General features: G+C 29.8%; 5 protein-coding genes across 5 annotated transcripts; 1 reads left to right on the forward strand and 4 right to left on the reverse strand.

The window, feature by feature from the left end:
- The first annotated feature begins 4 nt into the window (after positions 1–4).
- LOC105668038 (trans-Golgi network integral membrane protein 1-like) lies at positions 5–2911 on the forward strand. The gene is made up of 4 exons (XM_067358472.1): positions 5–1437; positions 1531–1581; positions 1662–1822; positions 1906–2911. The coding sequence occupies exons 1-4, from the start codon at positions 321–323 to the stop codon at positions 2053–2055; spliced, it is 1479 nt and encodes a 492-aa protein (XP_067214573.1). The 5' UTR covers positions 5–320; the 3' UTR covers positions 2056–2911.
- Positions 2912–3435: 524 nt separating this feature from the next.
- Positions 3436–5577, reverse strand: LOC105668026 (transmembrane protease serine 11D-like). Its single transcript, XM_067358119.1, has 4 exons — positions 4968–5577; positions 4153–4456; positions 3837–3894; positions 3436–3560 (listed from the first exon to the last, which is right to left on the reverse strand). The coding sequence occupies exons 1-4, from the start codon at positions 5258–5260 to the stop codon at positions 3436–3438; spliced, it is 780 nt and encodes a 259-aa protein (XP_067214220.1). The 5' UTR covers positions 5261–5577.
- A 1291-nt stretch (positions 5578–6868) lies between these two features.
- LOC105668033 (clotting factor G beta subunit-like) lies at positions 6869–8611 on the reverse strand. Its single transcript, XM_012360204.2, has 6 exons — positions 8476–8611; positions 7987–8161; positions 7648–7853; positions 7358–7557; positions 7154–7211; positions 6869–7092 (listed from the first exon to the last, which is right to left on the reverse strand). Exons 1-6 carry the CDS (start codon positions 8600–8602, stop codon positions 6968–6970), a joined length of 891 nt encoding a protein of 296 aa, XP_012215627.2. The 5' UTR covers positions 8603–8611; the 3' UTR covers positions 6869–6967.
- Positions 8612–9023: 412 nt separating this feature from the next.
- On the reverse strand, positions 9024–11932 carry LOC105668032 (vitamin K-dependent protein C-like). The gene is made up of 7 exons (XM_012360203.2): positions 11588–11932; positions 11252–11333; positions 10750–10915; positions 10376–10581; positions 10046–10257; positions 9363–9420; positions 9024–9164 (listed from the first exon to the last, which is right to left on the reverse strand). Exons 1-7 carry the CDS (start codon positions 11663–11665, stop codon positions 9043–9045), a joined length of 924 nt encoding a protein of 307 aa, XP_012215626.1. The 5' UTR covers positions 11666–11932; the 3' UTR covers positions 9024–9042.
- Positions 11933–12121: 189 nt separating this feature from the next.
- On the reverse strand, positions 12122–20963 carry LOC105668025 (transmembrane protease serine 9-like). The gene is made up of 12 exons (XM_012360195.2): positions 20574–20963; positions 19543–19666; positions 19255–19417; positions 18919–19127; positions 18596–18847; positions 18241–18353; positions 15758–15859; positions 15144–15237; positions 14901–15063; positions 13909–14123; positions 12887–13089; positions 12122–12737 (listed from the first exon to the last, which is right to left on the reverse strand). The coding sequence occupies exons 1-12, from the start codon at positions 20700–20702 to the stop codon at positions 12555–12557; spliced, it is 1950 nt and encodes a 649-aa protein (XP_012215618.1). The 5' UTR covers positions 20703–20963; the 3' UTR covers positions 12122–12554.
- Between the last annotated feature and the right edge of the window lie 367 nt (positions 20964–21330).

The raw sequence follows: 21330 nt of genomic DNA on the forward strand, positions 1-21330 counted from the left end.
AGATGGCGCAATTTATGTCTATGTAATGAGAATTTGACACGAGCAACCATACGTGGACGATACTTATTGAGTATTCTGGAAAATGTAGAAAACTCGACCAGAGAAGGTTATGATAGATAAAAGTACTTTAGTGGAAATACTACATTTCAATAACACATATTGTGCGAGTGAAAGTGCTTGAGACTTTTTCAGAAAGTGATTGATGTTCACAAAAATACAAGTTAACGGAATAAAGCTATGTTTATCAATCAACCGATGAAGTGACAATTTATAATTTATTAGTCTATACAGTAGAGGCTGGAAAATCATCTTTATAAATAATGGAAAAACATTTGTTTTCCATCACCTTTATGCTCAACTGTTTTGTCCTACTTCTCTCCTTCACAGGAGTGATAAGCGCACCAGTGCCAGCGATGATCACAAATGTCATGAAAAACGATGTAAAACTATGCAATGCATCTAAATTTTTATATGACTCAAAATATACAGAACCCTGCACATCATTGGAATATCCTACTGCTTTACCAGACTTCACCCCAAACACTGTAGATAGCTTTTTGTGTTTAGGAGTTTATGATACAGCATATAAGATTTGTAAATATTCTAGTCGGTTGCCAACTTTCTTCAATAGTACATCAATCAGTTTATATATAGATAGTTTAGTTCCTGGTGACAATGAAGAACGATTCGAGGAAGATTCACAACAGGAGTTTTGTAAAACTTTAGGAGGACTTACACTATTATACAATAAAACAAGTTCATATCTGGAAACATTGATTAAAAATCTTAATAATCTTGATAAATGCAAAAGGATATGTTTTGACTTTAATAATAATTTGCATCCATTGTGTGCAGTACTTGGTTGGATCAAGAGTGTTGAAAATAATATGGAAAAACCAAATCATAACTCTATTGCACCTGCTCAATCTATAGTTCAATCGTATGAGTTATCTAAAGATAAAACTTCTGGTGCTAATAAGATATCAAAAGAAGAAATTGGAAAACAAACTACAACAGATTTTAAGGATAATAGTATAAAAGTCAAGCAAAATATGTCTGACAATATATCAAACACGAATACAAAACCTTATTCTATAGAAAAAGAAACGTCTAATGAAGGATCAGTTAAAACTCAGAAGGCAGTAGTAGATAATACACCAATAAAGGCTGATAAAGGAAAGAATACCTTTGATGATAAGTCTGGAACTAATGTTGAAGATGCACAATTTAATAAGATTGTGCCTGCAAATAACGAAGTTTCATCGAAAAACAATGCTGAAAACAATGTGCCAAACAAAGTCGATGTAAATGAAGGAAAATCAGAAGATCTTAAGAAGCAAAATATTGACGATGTGAAAACTAGCACAATATCTGAGAATACACAAGACCATTATGATACGAGTCTTGAAGAGGAAATAGAGACTGAAGATGGGAATGGTATTTATGTTTTTATATATCTATTTATGTAATTTATTTTTCAATAATTTACTATCTTTATTAAAAACAAAATGTTACATATTTAATTTACAGATGCAGATGACACTGTTCAACAATCAAACATGGGTAAGGATTCAAACATAGGTAAGGATTATTTATAAAAATTATCTTCCTGTTAGTTAATTGTATTATGTAATCATTTATCTTTATTCATGTTTTAAAAGGAAATCCAAACGAGGAAATTCATGTGCAAGAAACTTTTGAGAAGAATAATTTGCGATTTTCTAATCTAAGGACAGAAGACGATTCTCACTTCTTTACTTATTTCACTGTGATTATTATGATGTGTATCATTGGGTATATAGGCTATTGCAATAAACAGAAGGTAAGGTCTAATTTATGTATAGTTATTTACTATTTCTATTTGCTTTTATATATACTTTACAAAGATAGCTTTTTGTGTTTCAGATATTTGCTATTGTATTGGAAGGTCGGAGATCAAAAAATAATCGTGGTAGACGGCGACCAAGCACAGCCAGTTATCGAAAACTGGATTGTACACTCGAAGAAGCCGTTACGTCGCAATGCAATGCTAATGTTACACATGTCATATATTAATGCGAGTAGAGTCTTACAAATTTTATAAGGACTGTATTATAGTATTGCAAGTGTAATATATTTTGTATTTAAGCATATATACCTCCAGCATAATGTCATTTGATTTCGGAAAAAATTTTATATTTTAGTAATAAATCAATTAATTAAAATAGTGAAATTTATGAATAATGCATAACGACGTTTGGTGATATAATATTAGAGTGCACATGATACTTTCAGTTCAAATTATATTGAATTAAATGTATGATTCATGAATTATAAAACTTTAATCTGTACTGTTAATTAATAGCGTACATTGTTGAAGAATTTACAAAATTTTCTCTCTCTTATTCAATTTTCTCTCTATTATTCATATATTTTGCAACAGAACTGGGTGTGAGTTATAATTTTGGTAATATTATAGTTGATGCCTACTATCTCTTACTGCTTGCATTTTTAACAACAATGATAATCATATGGAATGAATACTATTATTTATAGAGCAAAAATAAGTTTTCAGTTTGCGTTAACTATAGAAATTAGCCAAAAGTTGCAGATCTAGAATGTCTAGTTTATAATTATAATTTTGTCAATCATGCAATGCGGCGTGTGGCAATTTTTATTTAGATTATTATATTTTTTAGTTATTAAGTAAATATTTTTGTTTCAACTACGAAAATAAGTTATATTATTTAATTTATTCCTTCAAAATTGTTCTACTTTATCATGAAACAAGTTTTGTTCGGCAATTTTGTTCGGTAAACTTGTACATTTTTATAATCTATAATATAATTTATAATATAACTTGTACTTTTTTTCACGCAATTATAATGAATTTAATATACTATAATACGAAATAAATGAATATTTATCTCTATTTAATGTTCACTTCTATCATCTATAGAGAAAAGTTGAGAGAATCGTTCACACATGCGTTTTAATTAACTTTGACTGTTTCATTAATCAAGCGTTCAATCATTGAAGCGTTATCGCGTATCGCAACAAAAGTAATAATATGAATGATAAAATAAAATTGAAAATTTTTACCGTGACTTTTTAATGATTTAGAAAGAAGTGTGATTGTCATGAACTATACTCCATGTAAAATACTTATGCTATGCGTTACTCACGTAACTTAATGACATTGAGTTTTAGGAATCTATTTGTGCGTCGTAAAAAATGTATTTGGATCTTTGAAACTTAAATTTACAAACATATAATATTTGGAACATTCGTTCCGAATGGCAAATTTTCTGTAAAATTTTTTAATGTGAACAGATGTTTTACGAAATAACAACTATATGTATTCAATTAATATTCGTCAAAACGAATAAGGTTTAGTGTTAAATTTACATTTATTTCATTACATTAACATGTTTGCTATATCAAGCTGTATTAAACTTATCTGCCTGCGCAATAAATACCATCCTTGGTATGATACTTTATCCAGTTCAAGTAATCCGTGTTCTTCACGTATACACCTGGGATGCCACGATTGGCACAGCCGATGCCCCAAGAGACTATACCTGTTAAAATGATGAAAAAGATGATCCCATAGTGAATACTTGAAGATACGATTACATGCTGTAATTGTATATTATAGGTGTGCATATCTTGCGGACTGATCTTTTTTATTAATAATTAATAAAGATTTGATTTTAAAAATACGATTAAAAAATTGTGTATTCTCAAAAGTATATGCACATCTGAAAAGAACTTCTCATGTTACAATGTAATATTATAATCTGTGTATTAATGAAAAATGTATTAAGTTTTATATAAAATATTGATAACATTCTTACCAATTACTTCATACTTTCCATCCGTCCTTTCATATAGAAGAGGTCCGCCGCTGTCACCCTGAAACGTTCATATTATTAATATCATTCAAATGCAGCAGTTGTCGAGAAGAGACAACAGATCTATTTAATCTTTAGTTTTATTATTAATTTATTATTTTTTTAATTGCTTACAGATTACTGGGTAATCTAAGTGTATAGTAAAACGAAATTTAGAAAATATCTTTAAGGTATGTAATAAAAAAATAAGGAGCGTACAATATTAGCTTAATCTTAAAGTACATTAAAAAATTAAACTAATTATGACGTAACATAATACCTGACATGCATCAATGTCATCCCTGTAAGCACACAGCATCGATTCTGTAAGATGATCTCCGAATGAAGTATTCCTACATGCTGCCCAAGACATCACCTTTAGGGTAGCTTGACGCAGAAATTTTGAGGCACCTCCTGAGGTGGTGACACGTCCCCATCCAGTGACTTTGACATTGTGCTCCGTATAATCAGTGCCTATCATTGAAAATTTGTTTGTATATTTTTTACATCTGTCAGAAATACTAATAGGGACATAAAAAAAGATACAAATAAAAATCTTTAATTTATAAACATTCATTGAATATCTTAAATATTACAAAAAGGTTATATAGAAAGCTGACCTTTATGCGGCAAGCATGCAGGTCTCACATTTTCATCGAATGTAACTGGATCCTTTAATCGAATCAAGGCAATGTCGTTTGTGTCATGAAGGTAATCACTTTCAAAATCTTTGTGCAAGATTATTTTGTCTATAGAAGCTACATATCCCTCGTTTTTATTTTCGATGTCATGCATCCCCAAGCCGACTGAAATATCGGCGTGATTTGTCCTATGCAATTCGCAGAAGAAAAGAATCAAAATGTTTTGCAATCGTATAACGTATTACGTCTCATTACAAAATATATAATAATATATTTAAAAAAATACTATTCTATACATTTTTGCTTCATATTATAAATGTCCCGTAAATGCATTTATTATAGCTAAATAAATCATATTTTTCACAATATAATTACTGGTGCAATAATATCGCATATAGTTTTTTTCAAAATCTACATCAAATAAAAAAGTCTTTAAATTTTTTAAAAGAGAAAAAAATAGATAGAATACCATTTAACACAATGTCCCGCCGTTAGTACATATTGACTATTGATCAATGTGCCTCCGCAATGAAGGTTTCCTTTATTAAATAACGCAATGACCCAAGGAAATATGTGCGGAATAGTTATTTTTCCGCCGACAATACGATTCGATATCCCTCCTGATACTCCACATTCTGTTATAAAAAAATAAAATATAATTAAATTAATTGAAATTATATACATATATAGATTATAAAAATTTATTTTTGAGAAATAATAATAATACAATGTTATACTATATTGCATACTTTTTTTGTCAATTTTCTGAATTTAAAGTTGATATTTGCTTAATAAACTTGATTAAACTCTTTATCTTTTTCTTTCAATTTCTTTATTTTATAATTCTGTGACACATGTTCTATATACGATTTTTTTGCTCATATCATTATTCTAGCAAGACTACTACTATTAATATGGAATTAATCGAATTGAAGGAACATGCTAAATAATGTAACGAGGTATTCCAGAATAAGAGCAATTTAATGTTAGTGCCTATCCGCTTTCCGTGCGAATAAACTTCATCGAGCGTATATGCGTGTGCTACTTGCGTAATTTTGGTTCGATCGTTACCGCAATCCGGATTTATTTGTAGATATATCTCATGATGCCTCGCGCGTGCCGCCTGAAAATGAGCACAACGTAATTATTCGGTGAATCACAAGGATTATTAGCCGCTCTTCATTTCGACTTGTTCTCGTGATAATTTTATTTAATTACTCTTTCAACGAACGTCTAGGATCAGGAGGATTCCAATTGCGGCCGTCAAAATCAAGTCAAACTTCATGTTGCGCGACTCTGCGAGATTTCATCTATTGAAATCGGCACGTATCGTCTACTGAACGCGATATAGAGAACGCTCTGTTCTATATTGAGCTACGAATAACAACGATAACTAATTTCTATGCTGCACCATCACCCACCGTATCGTATCGTTGAGGTTTTATATCGCGAGGGACGTGTACTGTAAATTACTATTCGTATTAACATTGGCATCAGATGGCAGATCCTAATAAATAATCGACACAATTGGGCGTATCACGAAATGTAACTTTCATAATTTAAACTAATTGCAGAACTAAAATATTAGATATAAATTTATATATATCAATACAATTCTTTTATTAGTATTTATCAATAATATATTTTAAAAATTAATCAATGCTTGGAGTCTTATTTAAAGGCTGAATTTTATTATGTTTCGATTTTCACATAAAAAATGTATGTCAGGATTTGCGGATTTTACGGATCGCCAGACTTTCTTATCTCAAGAAACGTTATATATTTCTTTTAGAAAAGAGTTAGAATGTTATATAGTCGATAAATTTTTATATTATTTTCTATAGCAATTGTGTATGATCAGAGGCATAAAATATATGAAAAAAAAGAAGCAAGATTGGAAAGATTTTCCTTTTTTTGTAAAATTTAAGTTCAGAGAAAACACAAATATATATGGAGGAACAATAATTTTACAAATAATCTCGCAAAATAACGTTGCGATAAAAGTTACAATTTTAACGGTATTATCGTTCACGTTTTAACGTGAGTTTTAGCCTTTAAAAGTTAAACAAACGTTATCGTCAAAGCACTATTTTCTTGTCTCGGCTTACAATACGGACGAATCTCAGCATAACTCCGCAAATACAATATCGTGGACGTTGCCGGTCAGATATAGTCAAGCATTATAGTTTACGAGTTATAGCAATGCGGTCAACGAGGTTCTAAGTTTATGTAGTGCAACTGATTGAGATTCGACGTACCGTACAAAAATTGTTGAAGCGTAGTGTTGAGAAATTCACAACAGGAATCAGGAAACAATTTTTTGGTCTGTATAGTTGTAAAAAAACACACATAAAATGATGTAAATTGTATTTATTTTTTTATTCTCTCTTGTAGACACATTTTGTAGATAATAATTATCTAATTATACGTATTATGTGATGATAGAGTATATAGTTAGTGCCAACAGTATTTGGAATCATGTTTAGTTATTCGTAAAATCCACGAAACCATTTGTGTGACGTCCGTATAGAAATCTGGATAATTAACATTGGCACATAATATTCCATTTGAAGTAATTCCTGCAAAATTTTATATGAATTTAAGATGAAAATTGTTAAACTACTAATTTTTATAACTCACCTATTAAGATGTATTTATAATTCTCGTCGATTATCTGAAGTGGACCACCGCTGTCACCCTAAATTAAATTTTGCAATATAATATTTTATTTAAATGATCTTTTTATTGTAATTTAACGTAATTAATGATATTAAAATTAAGCATTAAAAATTAAATAGATATTAAAATATATATAAAGTAAAAATGTAAGAATCGGTTAAATACCCTGCAAGTACCGCGCGGTGATGCTTTATATCCTGCACAAATTAAATTTCCGACGTTATTAGGACATTCTGATCGATTAAACAATGTTAAATCTACGATACGCAAACCGCATTCTTTATAAACTAAGGAATCATTTTCAGAGAGTCCCCAACCAAGTGCAGATACGGATTTTTTTCGAAATTTAGAGAAAACATCGAGTCCTGCACAAATAATAACAATTAATAAGCATTTTATTTAATTATAAATTTGTACTATAGATATATTTCGTATGTGACAAAATTAATAATTACCAATTTTTGGTAAACAAATTGGTTTGACAAATTTATTAAAAGTAATTCTCATAACTAATTTAATTAGCATAATATCGGCAAAGTTTGTTCGTCTATCATAACGTGGGTGTGGAAAAATTTCTTCAACAGAAAAGATTGTACTTCTTGCGTCCCATTTACATGCATCATGGGCGCCGACATATACTTTCAGATCATCTTTGCCAAAACTAAAATATAATGTATTTTGTGAATTTGGATAATACGGATGTCCAAAAATATTCACTTACAAATACATATTGTGTAAAAATTCATACATAATATTTCATGCATATAAATTATGTATAGTATATATATATATACCCATGTGGGATACAATGAGCTGCTGTTATTACATAATGATCGTTTATAATTGACGCTCCGCAGATTAATTGTGATCTACTGACACTTATAATACCAGCCATCCAGGGAAACTCATTTTCGCGAACTTCTTGTCCTCCGATTATTCTGGACGACAAAAAATTTTTCTTTCCACATTCTAGAATAAATATAATTATTACTCGTTAATAATTGTATAAATAATATTCTTACAACAATTAAATTACATTTTAATTTATATATCTTTATTATTCTTAGATTTTATTTTCTCATATGTATATAATATGAATTATATGATATTCTAAGTAATTTATTTATTTCACTCTAATTTTTTATAGATATATGACAATATTGATATTGCAATTTCTTATAAAAAATGATATACATATAACGATATAATTTTTAGTATAGCTTTTTATTAATACGTTTTCATTACATGTGTCCAATCATAAAATTATTCAGGATAAATCTTACCGCAATGTCTATGATCATGGCTTCCATATGACACATTCGTATTTCGATTAACTCGTTTATACCATAATACAGTGCTCCCATATTTAAATATAAAACACGACAAAATAATCAGTATAAAGCACTGCATGTATAATATTAAAACAAAGAGAATCGTCACTTCTACATTAGATGTGCTTCACTGAACTGACATGTCTTACATTTAAATACTGCAAAGAGTTTAATGTTTGATATTTCAATGTGTGCGAGAACACTGCGGACGTGGTCTAACCATGATTTAACCCGGTAATAATTTTTAGATAAGATATAAGATTATTCTGTTCAACTTTATGCTGTGAAACGTACCTATTATTTGCGAAACGCACAACTGTTTTAAAATTGATTAGGTAATATTTGACGCATTTTCAGCAAATAACATTTCATGCATTTTTATCAAAATTTATTTTTGAAAATTATTTTAAGTGTACTTTCTATAACATCGTATATCCAGCAAAAAGAACACCAATAAATAATATTGCATATATGTAATAATATTCTCGTAGAATAAGCCACTTGAAGGTTTGATTGTTATTATTTTGTACAATAACATGCATCCTTAGTTTGCTGTAATATCCAATCAAGACGCGGGCCCACTCTTGTAAAAACAGTTGGTCTGGAAGTATTGTCGCATTTATTTACACTCGGAATAATACCTGTAATTTATATAATAGAAAATTTATTAAAGAAATATATACGTATAATCACTAAGATTTATAAATTAAAGTTTGAATTCGGGCAAAATATATTTTTCTTAATTTATTATAGCTCATATTTTATAAGTATAATTATTAATAATTATTAAAATAAGTTTTATTAAGTTAATTTTTTGTTTGACAAATGGTTGCACTTACCAACAAGATCATAAACACCAATGTATGATCGATATTGCAAAGAAGATCCGACATCATTCTATAAATATGCAACAACTAATTATTACATATGTAAATAAATAGTTTCTAAATAATCATTTGTATTATAAATTTACTAAAACATAATATGCGCTATATGCGCGCAATTTAGAGAGAATCTTAAAATTATCAAATATAATATTACAAAAATACAACTGATTAAAATAAAAGTTTAAATTTACGTTTTATCATATTTAATTTCAATAATCCTTACGTTAATAATTATATTTATATAATTATCGGTAAGATATTGGCAATAAAAGAAATTAATTAATTATTAAATTTATGTAAGAACTTAAAACATATTTATTTATAATAATCAAGTTTTTAATATATTAGCTGATTAACATTCTAGATAATTTTTTTCATTTAAATATAAGATTTCAATGCATCGCAATAAAGAAAATGTAAATTCTAAAATTCTAAGCTTATCAAATGTTATGATAAAAAATTCTGAAGCAGAAAAACGAGTAAAATGTACATTTTAATATTTTAGACCATTTCTTTCTTTAAAATATAAGATTTCAATGCATCATAGAAATTATTCGCTATAAATTCAATTGCTATTTTATTTGTATTTAAATTCAAATATTTTAAAAATGTAATAATATATGTAATGTACTTACTTCGCATACTAAAGAATTTGTATTTACAATCCCAATACATCCGTAATCATCGTTAAAGTTCATTGCGTCAATTCCTGCTTTAATACATTCGTTATATCCTAAAATAGGAAGTCCTAATTTCCGTGGTCTACATGTTCTGATATCAACGTTATCTTGAGATTTGCTTGCAGTCCAACCTACCAAAGTTCCAACTTGTCCGAGGTAAGTTGATCCTGGAATTCAAAAAAGAATTAATGGTGAATTTTTGTCATATTTTATTTCTTAAATGTAAATAATTATGATTTTTTTTTTCTGTCGCTCTTCTTTATACAAAGCGTGAGAAAAACAAACCTGGATTGGGTAGGCATACTGGTGATATTCTCTTCTCAAATTTAGTTGGTCGACTCAAACGGATTAAAGCTAAATCATGAGTATCTGACTCTGGATTAAACTCTGGATGCAAAACTATAGATTCGACGCTGATATTCACTGACGAAATGTCCAATGAGCATCGATCGTATTCTCCCAAGGATACTTTTATTTCGTGTGCTGTTGCTCTATTGTAAAAAAAACAATTTTTTAAAATAAATTCTTCTAAAATTTTCTTCTAAAATTCTTCCTCTTCTTAGGTATTTAGCTGCTTATAACATTAGTTAATACTATTTGCATATCGTAGTTATTTATTATAATATTTAATAAAAAATAAAGACTTAATTTCTACTAACCCAATAAGCTGACTGGCCGCTGTTATTACATAACGATCATTTATCAACACTCCGCTAACAAGTGACTGAGATTTTACATGAATATTTGCAAGCCAGGGAAATTCATGCGATTCTGTATATTCACCGCCCAACAATCGCGCTGTTCTACGATTTGGTCGACCGCATACTACAAATATACGAAATATTAGTATATTTCACGATAAATATGTAATTTAAATTAAAAGAATTAATGCAACAAGAAAATGGTAAATAATTGAGTGTATTAATTACAAAGCTATTAACAAAGATATCTCTAATAAAATATTTATGACGACAGTATTACTAGAGTTCTAGCTTCTAATTATCGATCTCTCTCTCTAATAGATGCTGAAAAAATTTAGATTAATAAAAATGTTATTTATATCAAATGTAGAATTTTATACATTTTATATTAAATTTTTATTTATTAAATTTATGTCGCGCAGAACATTGTAATTAAAAATTATTATGGAAAGGTACTTACAGCAGGCACCGCAGGTACGGAATCTTCCAAAAACTAAATCCAAAACACCGCGTTCATGTCTTAATTTAACATGATCATTGATCTAGTCAACAGTACATTTACAAGTTAAAATATATTGATAAACTTTCTTTGATGTAATTATAATAATAAAAAATTTCTTAATCTTTTTTAGCCAAAAAAATACAAATATGTCAAAATTAAAATAAAAAGTTTGATAATATTGTCCCACATATCAAATATACACATAAGTGTAAAAAAAAAAACAGAATAAGAAGAGAGATAATAAGTTCAAAAATAAGTTACTAAAGTGAAAAAAAAGTGCATAGAGAATCTTACCGAAAGATCGTTGCAATAAGTTGCTCCGAAATTTACCACGACGATGCAAATCAAATACTTGATACAATCCTGCTTCATGACTTTTCCGTCGGTAGCCGAAGTGATACTGGTCTCGCTTAAACAACTGGTTTGTGTCGTGTAGCGGGACTGTCGTCGCCCGCATTTCAGAAAACCCTCAAGAACGTAAAGCAAACATCCCACACGTTCTACATTTGCTCTCAAGTTCGCATTTATAGTTTCTACCGTTGTATTAATTTCGCTTTTTACATTTCATTACGGCCTAAGACCGGTCAGTGACCGGTTCGCCAATCCCGTTATTCGTTTCTCGGTATCGCGATCAGTATGCCACCTGAAATTGATGAAATTTGAAATTTTCAATACTTGACAAAGCTTAGAAATAAATTCTGAGCAGGTAATACATTTGACAATAACACTGATCCAAAATCAGTATGAAATTATATCGATATAGAAATAAGATACGAGATTTTATTCATATAAGTATTACACTTTATTAGAAAATGTCACATAAAAATGTTTAAAGTTAATGCAAATGTTTTATTAAACATTTTCACACATATAAAGTATTATAACAATAGACTTTTTTTTATAAAAATGTATGACACTGGTAGCTTAAATCTATAATCTCAATCTCACTATAATTAATTTCCTTGGCAGCAAAATTGAATATTTTAGCCTTTGGCTATATTTGAGCAATAAAAAAATATTATAAAGTATAATATTATTTCTGTAAATATTTTTTCCCAAAGTTTGCAAATATTATAGCGTAGAAATTAAAAAAAAATTAAGTAACAATAATAATTAGTAATTTCTTTTACTCTAGACAGTAGTTTTTTTTTTCTATGATAAAAGTAATTCTGTACAGATATAATAGTAATATATGTATATAAAAAAATTCTCTCATTAATTCATCTCTCCATTAAGAGAGAAAAATGTCAAGTAATCACATTCAATTATGTTCGCAAAAACATCCATCCTTTGAATTTTTCAAGATCCAATCCATATATCGTGTAACCCTCGTGTATACACCTGGATATCCAGGTCGTGCGCATCCGTTGCCCCAGGATACAACACCGATGAGCTCGTATTTCTTATCCTCGCGCTCCGCTATCAGTGGTCCGCCACTGTCTCCCTATAATGCAAAACGTTTCTATTATTTAAACAGTCCTAATAACACAGTGTAATAAATATTGAACTTACATTCAAGTGTATTACCGCATACTTCAATATTATATATTTAATAAAATTTTATATACATACATTTATTGCAACAAGAATTACCTGACATGAGTCTTTTTTTCCTTCTAAGTAGCCAGCGCATAGCATGTTGTCAGAAATCATTCGGGGACTATAACTGGTATTGCGACAAGCTTGAAGACTCATGACTGGAACCTCGACTTCTTGGAGAAGACAAGACGGTTTTCCTTCCTCTTGCAATGTTCCCCACCCTGCTGCGATTGCATTTACTCCTACGTACTCGTTATCTAAAAGATAACTTTGTGTTGTGACAAATAATTGATTACGCAAGTGGATTAATTGCAATATCTCTATATAGCTGATGGTAGTAAAATATTTTTATTGCTATTTTGGTTAAATTACTTATTTAATATAATTGCATAAATACGCATTAGAAGAATCTTAGAAATAATATATTTCCTGTTTACAAAATAAAACATAGATTATGAAAATTATTGTATGAAATATTAAAAAGTTTTTAAATATGAATCTTTCATAGAATTGCTAATAAATAGTGTCTACAAGTGTCGTGTTGCGTTGATAAATTGAGGAAAAATCGTGTATGCAAATTCAAAGCCTCGATTACTAGGAGAAATTTTCTTTATTACGCAGTTATGCGCTGCGACGTTGCATTACCCTCCAGAGCAAGTACCCGTATACTGACTAATTTATGACTCACAAAGCTATCGCGTAATCGTCGCATAACAAACAACCCGACGGCGGCCAGTCGCGTAATATTGTTTAATAATACGCCACGGAAAACTGCATTAACCAAAATTAACAATTGCTATGCTAATAGCGAATGCTAATAGCGAATCATTTAATATCGCCTGATAAAATTATAATAATGTCGAAATTGTAATGTTTATCGGGAGCGAATATTAATAATACTTAATAAGATTGTGGCTGTAGCAAGCGCCTGTCTTTACCAAAATTTATTGCATCATTATAATTGTCTAATTCCACTTAATGAAATTGATAAAAAATTTTTTATGAAGATGTCTGTAATTTATGGAAATAATTGTTATTTTATCATATCTTGTTAAAAAAATTCTTATTGCGCTTACCATACACCGATGGCAAGCATATTGGCCGTATCGTATCGCTCAATGGCACTCTCTCATTGAGGCGAAGTAATGCGATATCGTTGTCGAAATTCAGAAAGCTAAAGTCACCGGTCATGACACGTACCACATATCTGGTTTCCGCTCCTTTTTCGATACATCTATCATGCTCCCCGAAAGTGACTTTGATCATAAACCACATAAATCTGAAAATAAGACTAGAAGAACTGATCACATTTGCCTAACAAGTGAAATTATGCTTACAAGAAAATTTGGTCAAAATAAATTAAAGGATGATAAATTAATCGGATAGATAAACATGTTTTATATTTTTATGGTTTTTCATTAAATAAAATGAATTGGTGTAATGATATGTAAATAATTTAAAAACGACAAATTTTTTTGCATGATAACTAAAATTTGCAATCATCCATAATGAAATAATTACACATATAGAAGAGAAAAATGTTACATGTATAGAAGCTAACGGCATTAAATATTTCCCTTATAGCGTGATACTAATCGAAGATGCAAATATGAAGTTGGACCTGTTTGCGCATCCAGTAGTTGGTGTCAATAACACGATTAGTAGCGATTTTATGGTTATACAGTTATACTAATGTATAAAAATAGTATTATGCGCACTTCCAATCATTTTATTTATGCTAGAAAAGTATAATGGAGACATTTTCACGCGAAGATTAATAATTCATTTAATTAATAGTTTTTTGTTTTATATTTCTATTATGTTATTGTGATATTACTAATTTCTAAAATAATATATTGTATGTTTATTATAGATTTTAATAACTTTAAAAAAATATACTTTTCTCGTGAACAATCACTAAAGTACAATAAATTTTAATCATTAGAATTTCGACACAGAAAATGATAAAACATTGAAGGAATTTAAATGGAAATTATATAACAGTTAGTTAAAAGTAGGTTTTAATTTCACTTACATTAAATATGCAAATTTTATAAGCTATATTTACCCCTTGACGCAGTGTGCAGCTGTGAGCACGTAGCGATCGTTTATAAGAGTACCACCGCAATAAAATTTGTTTAAATACGATAATCTAGCCATCCATGGAAACTCATTCATACTCGTCGTTTGACCTCCAACTATACGACTTTCTTCATTCCGTAATCCACAACCTGTATTGCATTAATCATTATATATTTTTTAACACTTGTAATAAAATCAAATTTAACACAGGTATACTAAAGTTACTCACTGCAATAGCAGGGCGAAGGTGAGTCATTAGAGTAAGGTGGTTTATTACCAAAAAGTCCGAAAAAGTTTTTTGTTTTCTCGTCGAATTTCTCAGCCTAAAATTAATATCTTTGCAAATCAAAATCAAAATAAATACAACTAAATCAATGTATTTTACTGGTAAAATAATTTAAAAGAAATTAATTAATGATTATTCGTTTTATAAATCTTAGATGTAAGATATACATATTCGTTCTTATTTATAAACAAGTAATTTTTAATTAATATTAAAAAAATCTTTAAGAATTGATTAGGAAATTATAATAATGTACTATTATTGAACTTTAAAAGAAATTATTCTTGCAATTTACTCATGTGTATAATTTTTCCCTACTGCAAGTATCAGTTAAAGCAATAGATTTAACTTATGTCTGTCTTCTTAGAAATGCTTTAACTCTAAATCGACGCTAAATTTGGAGCTGACTTTAAATTTAAATTAATTATCTTTACAAGATCCAAAAAATTCTAGTAAAAGTGATATGCAAGTTTTCCACTAACATCTTACAAAGAAGAAAAATAAAGCGGTTCCGAGATAAATGTTACGTGAGAAAATTAATAGAAGAAAATTTATCTTACCTGACATTTTTCCGTTATCAAAAGCAGAATAAATAATAAACCTAGGTAACACAGAGACTTCATGTTCGGCGATCTGATATTGATTTTTTTGCGCACCGATGATTATACACTTTTTACTTGATAGTTTCGGATCTTCGTGGATATTTGGGTGGAAGAGTCGCCACGCGGGCACCGTCAGGAACGAGTCATGGACATGTCCCTGACTGAGAGCGACTATCGCCGGCGTCCTACGCCGACTGTAGAGGACTGTGAGGTCGAAGAGGTAATTGCTATTCCGGAAGGGAAGGCGGGTATAGCCGACCGGCCGGTACCTGACCAGTTCACGTTCATGTTCAGGGTCGAATCACGGATGACTGTTATTGACCGTCATCAGGGCCACGACGATATCGAGAAATTATCATATTTAGAAAGTTGCTTCGATGTTGCGATATATGAACTTTGGTATTAATAAAGATGTGAAAATAATGTCTTCAGATTCTCTCCTTTATTTAACAATAAAATTAACATACTATGCTATTTTATTAATCACTTTAAACAAAAAAGCAGATTTAATTGAATAGATCAAAACAGATTGAAGCGAAAAAAAACACACAAGTAGAAATGTAGTATCACAATGAAACATTTATTATACAATTATATTTCAATACAAAGGATTTTATTAATTTCGATTGATATTTTCAATAAACTGTGTGTTATAAACTTTACAATATAGCCAAGTATAAATATATTTCTTAAAGCAATAAATCTTAAATAAATTTAATTGATGCATTTGCGTGATTTCGCGACACATTTCAATATGCCAGTGAGAATGCATAATGCCAGTAAAGGAGACGGCAAAAAGGAAAGGTCGCATACGACCGCTCATCTGTTTTATTATATGCACATACGCATTTGGTGCGTCATTCGATACCGTTCGACAGATATCTCAACTGCGTGCATTTTGTATTCGCCGATCAATTCGATTTTGGGGAACAAAAGATCGTCCTAATTAATATAACAATTAAATTCTGGTATTTCTGGTATTTTTAACGTTTATTTACGTTGCCATCGTGCCAATATCATATTATTTCTTAGAACTAGTTCTGAAGGTAAAATCAGGTTTTGCCACTGCATCATCGTTATTATTGGCCATCGATTTTTATATCTCTACAAAGAAATACAAAGAATAAAATATGTCAACATTCTACTATTTCGAATTTTCTTTGTTATCATTTGCAGTATTATGTGCAAAACTAATTATTGTTGTACGCTAAAGCAAAAGGGTATATTTATATAATGTTATTTATGAATCTAATCAGTTTAATTAGTTTAAATTTAATCACAATTTATATTAATATGAATAATATATATCTCCCGCTCACATACGAACAATTCAAATTTATATGCATTACAAGTACATCATAATATTGCATGTAACAGCCAGTGTAAAGAATTGATTAACACAAATCACGTTATTTTCTATTATGTACAAACTATTAATTACGCGTGCAGAGGTGCTTTTGCATACAAAGTGCATTTGCATATATCAACTTCAGCACAGTTTGACACTGAACCGTTACTGGTCGTTGAATATTCCGGAAACGTTCGACCGCTATTCATACAGTTGGTTGTGTGCAATAGAAACGTGTGGAGTAAGCTAAGCATAGTTCCACTATCAATTTATTTCGATCCTAAATTTAATTTATTAATTCTTTATTTGCATTAAAGGACATGTTATACAACATATCTCTCATACTGTTCATTCTCTCATACCATTCATATATGTAAGCAATAGCTAATTGATGGCAATAATAATGCACTACTCCACAAAAAATAGAGAACACTTTTCAGACGTTAAAAAGTGAACAATTTTCAAACCGCTAAAAAAATGGTAAAAAATTATCACTGACAAAAAATTAAAAAAACGTAAAGGTCGTATTTTAATCTGCTTTTGGCCGTTTTTAAAATTGTTGACCTTCACAGATCTGAGTTTAAAGAAAAACATATTGTTTTTTTCTTAAAATTCGTACTTTTAACATTCTATAGTTTGATTTAAAAAATTTTATAACAAATGTCAAAAATTACAATATTTTATTTGCCGTTTTTTAAATTTTGCTACAAGTTTTTTGGTCGAATTATGCGACTTTGAAATAAAGCCTGCATTTTTTACGTTAATATATAATTCTGATGATAAACGTTATTTTTTACAAAATGTAAGATAAACTTTAAAATGTTTTTTAAATTTTTTATCTGCGTTGATTTTTTGCCGAGTTTCAGCGATTTAAAAATTGCTTAATTTTTAGCATTTAAAAAGTGTTCTCTATTCTGTGGAGTAATGTAGTTTCCAGATAAGGGAAACAGTATTTAATAATATATATAATAATTAAATTTAGTTTTTAAATAAGTCGTTTTAAAATGTTCATGCAAAACATGACTATTGTAGCAGTTAATTATAATTGTAATATCTAAAATTTTATATAGGTGAAAGCAGGTCCTCAACTGACGCAAAAACAGCCTTCTTTCATGTTTGCGTGAATCCAATTGAGATATCGGGACACTCTCGTGTAAACTCCGGGATAACCAGCTCTACCGCAGCCAACACCCCACGAAACTATACCTATTAGATATATATACATATATATACATATATAACATAAAATACGATCATCAGGGTTTCTATCAATTTTCAGTGTTTTTGCAAATAAATATATAGTGTTATCTATAGAAGAAATACATATTTTATGAAATTTGTTTCATCAAGTTTATTTCACAGCATACAAAACTTGAATTAATTATAAATAAATATTATATGTTATTAAAATAAGAAATAATTATATGAAATATAAACAAATGTTTTACCTGCTATTTCAAGTTTATCGGCTTCCTGGACGAGCAAAGGACCGCCGCTATCTCCTTGGCAAGAGTCCTGATTACTTCGGCCGGCGCAAATCATATTATCGGTAATTCGATTTGCTCGGTATTTCATCTTTCGACATTGTGCCAAACTGTATATTGGCACTTGTATCTCCTGCATTTCTCCAGGCAACATGCCTCCTTCCATTGTTCGACCCCACCCCACCACTGTCCCTTCCTTCCCGGCAGGATCGCTTCCTGCATTAACATATCGACAAACATTTAACATGCCAAAGAAGATTGTGATTGATTACTTTATTGCATATTACCTGGTTGAGGTAAACAGACCGGGCGAACTTTCTTTGAGAATTCCACCGATTTGCGTAATTTTAATAAGGCCACATCGTGATTGTAAGAATTTATATCAAAATTCTTATGACGTATCACAACACTCACTGCTCTCATAATAGGAACTCCATCAGTATTAACATACTGATTGTAATCGCCGAGTACTATACGAATCTTCGATCGTTTCAATCTAAAATATCAAAATTAATTTAACATATGTGCATACATATGTATATTCTCTCCAAAAAGTTACCTAACTAATTGAGTTTGCGACACTAACTTGTCAGACCTTGTAAATTTATTAAATGAAAATGTACCTTCGTACACAATGTGCAGCAGTAATTACATAATCATTGTTGAGTAGACTAGCACCACAGTGGAAACGACCGTCGTACACAATCCTCGCAACCCAAGGATACCTGTTCGGTATTGTAGGACGTCCACCAACAATTCTATTCTCTTGATTAAACAAGCCGCATTCTAGGACCAATGCATTGCGAGAAATAACATTTTTGCGTAAAGATAATTGAGTTATTGCGGCTCGCATTAACGTTCAAATGTTAATTAACTTAATTTACTTAATTATATATAAAAAAAAATCTTACCGCATGTGCAGTTTCTTAGTTTTTCTTCGTCACTGATATCAGCAGCATTGACAATATCGATACCGAATAGTTCATCAAATAAGAATCTTCCGATACGAGTTTGAGAATTACCTGAAGAATTTCCCTAAAAGAAAAAAGTGTACAAATGATTGGCATCATTCAAGTGCGCTCACTTTCTACCGCATATAGAAGATAAATGATGGGAGAAAGTAACTATGACTTTGAGAATTATAGGTCAAGGCCTAAGTCGCGTTAAATTATCTTCAGTATTGGCTAAGTAAATATCTCAGGTGCATAAGCGTTGCATGCACGTAATATTTACATAGATCCTTTAATACAGCTTAACTGATTGCAACTCCTGCTTAAAATTAAAAGGTTAACATATTATATCTCATTAAATATACATATATATTAACTAAAATTGCATTAAATATTATTACTTAAAATTTAAAATAATTTATATTCAACTGTATGAATGATGTTACATCAAATCAGACAGTAAATAAGCCCCCCCTTCCCCCCATACAAATATCTTTTGTTTTTTCAAAATTTTGTGCACTTTAATATAACATTTAAATATGTATTTACATAAAAATTTAAAATGTTATAATTATGATTTTTTCAGGTATCAATTATCAAATTTTTTAAATACATACAAATGTCAAATTTTTTAATCCACGAATTCTGAAATATAATGTATGTATTAAAACTTCTGATCGGTTTAAAATTCAGAAATTGTAGTCATTTAAAAATGCATTTATTACACTTTATATTTGATAAAGCAGATTTTTAAACATCGTATAATTTCATAATGAGATTTTGTTCAAATATTTTTTCTTAAGATTACTTTTTACTTTTTCTAAAAATCATTCCTTTTATAAAGTTTTTAAAATAAAAACAAAATTATTGTAATATTTTTTCATTTGTTATCTCTTAAATGAGATTAGGTAAAAATATAACATTTGGTGACATATTGAAACAAAAAGAAATTCAATATTTTTCAGGCAATGATATTCCGAATCAATACTTACAATAGAACTTATTGATGTTATTATACTTTCTTGACGAAGTCCATAGCCTTTGATTGGTATCGATAGATAAAAGGTTATAATCAAAATCAAGATTAAGAGCTTGTAGCGTAACACATAGCGTAAAAGCATTGTTCCATTTGTTATTCACGCTGCACGAATATCGTTCAATAAGCAGAAATTACAAATGCGTTTTTTCATTCATTGATGAAGCACTACACACCACATGTTCTGCTGGATTTCACACAAACATGCATTATGCACTTGTACGGCAATATTCGGCGACAATTCTATTCTTTGACGCCTTCCTTTTCGTCTTCCACGATTCACACAGAGAAGCTGCGGGATGGTCCGCCGAAGATCACCGTCGCTCGTGTACGCTTTCACCTTAGCTCTACAAAGAAGTTGAACTGACCGAGAGCCAGCCAGTCTTTATGGTTACGAAGAAAGTTCTTCTTTCACTGTCGCACTGCTAGCATCGCGGTCCCATTCAGTACACACCATGTAAACGTGTTGAATTCTTTCAATTCGGAAACGGGGAGATGGCCGCGTGCCTTCCTCTTCGTGTCAGAATGCAAAGCACGTGCGTCAGTGAAAGCTTTCGCCGTATGATGCATTAATTTATGTTGCTTTTTTTCAAAATATGATTTTCTTATATGCCTTAATTTATACGAATATTGTATCATTAAAGACTTTACAGTGCAATCAGAACAGATGATTAAATATGCAGGCATCTTTGTCAAATATCATCATAATGCGT

This window comes from Linepithema humile, chromosome 6, assembly GCF_040581485.1.
Source record: "Linepithema humile isolate Giens D197 chromosome 6, Lhum_UNIL_v1.0, whole genome shotgun sequence".
NCBI classification, from domain to species: Eukaryota; Metazoa; Arthropoda; class Insecta; order Hymenoptera; family Formicidae; genus Linepithema; species Linepithema humile.

Coding starts and splice junctions, on each gene's coding strand:
- LOC105668038 (XM_067358472.1), top strand. CDS start 321: ATGGAAAAACATTTGTTTTCCATCACCTTTATGCTCAACTGTTTTGTC. Junction 1,438..1,530: donor AGAGACTGAAGATGGGAATG/GTATTTATGTTT, acceptor TTTAATTTACAG/ATGCAGATGACACTGTTCAA. Junction 1,823..1,905: donor GCTATTGCAATAAACAGAAG/GTAAGGTCTAAT, acceptor TTTGTGTTTCAG/ATATTTGCTATTGTATTGGA.
- LOC105668026 (XM_067358119.1), bottom strand. CDS start 5,260: ATGCAATATAGTATAACATTGTATTATTATTATTTCTCAAAAATAAAT. Junction 3,895..4,152: donor ATGACATTGATGCATGTCAG/GTATTATGTTAC, acceptor TGAACGTTTCAG/GGTGACAGCGGCGGACCTCT. Junction 3,561..3,836: donor TGGAAAGTATGAAGTAATTG/GTAAGAATGTTA, acceptor TCATTTTAACAG/GTATAGTCTCTTGGGGCATC.
- LOC105668033 (XM_012360204.2), bottom strand. CDS start 8,602: ATGCAGTGCTTTATACTGATTATTTTGTCGTGTTTTATATTTAAATAT. Junction 7,854..7,986: donor GCTCATTGTATCCCACATGG/GTATATATATAT, acceptor ATTATATTTTAG/TTTTGGCAAAGATGATCTGA. Junction 7,093..7,153: donor TTATAAATACATCTTAATAG/GTGAGTTATAAA, acceptor AAAATTTTGCAG/GAATTACTTCAAATGGAATA.
- LOC105668032 (XM_012360203.2), bottom strand. CDS start 11,665: ATGAAGCAGGATTGTATCAAGTATTTGATTTGCATCGTCGTGGTAAAT. Junction 10,258..10,375: donor AGTATGCCTACCCAATCCAG/GTTTGTTTTTCT, acceptor TTTGAATTCCAG/GATCAACTTACCTCGGACAA. Junction 9,165..9,362: donor TGGTGTTTATGATCTTGTTG/GTAAGTGCAACC, acceptor TATAAATTACAG/GTATTATTCCGAGTGTAAAT.
- LOC105668025 (XM_012360195.2), bottom strand. CDS start 20,702: ATGCTTTTACGCTATGTGTTACGCTACAAGCTCTTAATCTTGATTTTG. Junction 19,667..20,573: donor TAACATCAATAAGTTCTATT/GTAAGTATTGAT, acceptor TTTTTCTTTTAG/GGAAATTCTTCAGGTAATTC. Junction 19,128..19,254: donor GCTGCACATTGTGTACGAAG/GTACATTTTCAT, acceptor TTGATATTTTAG/ATTGAAACGATCGAAGATTC.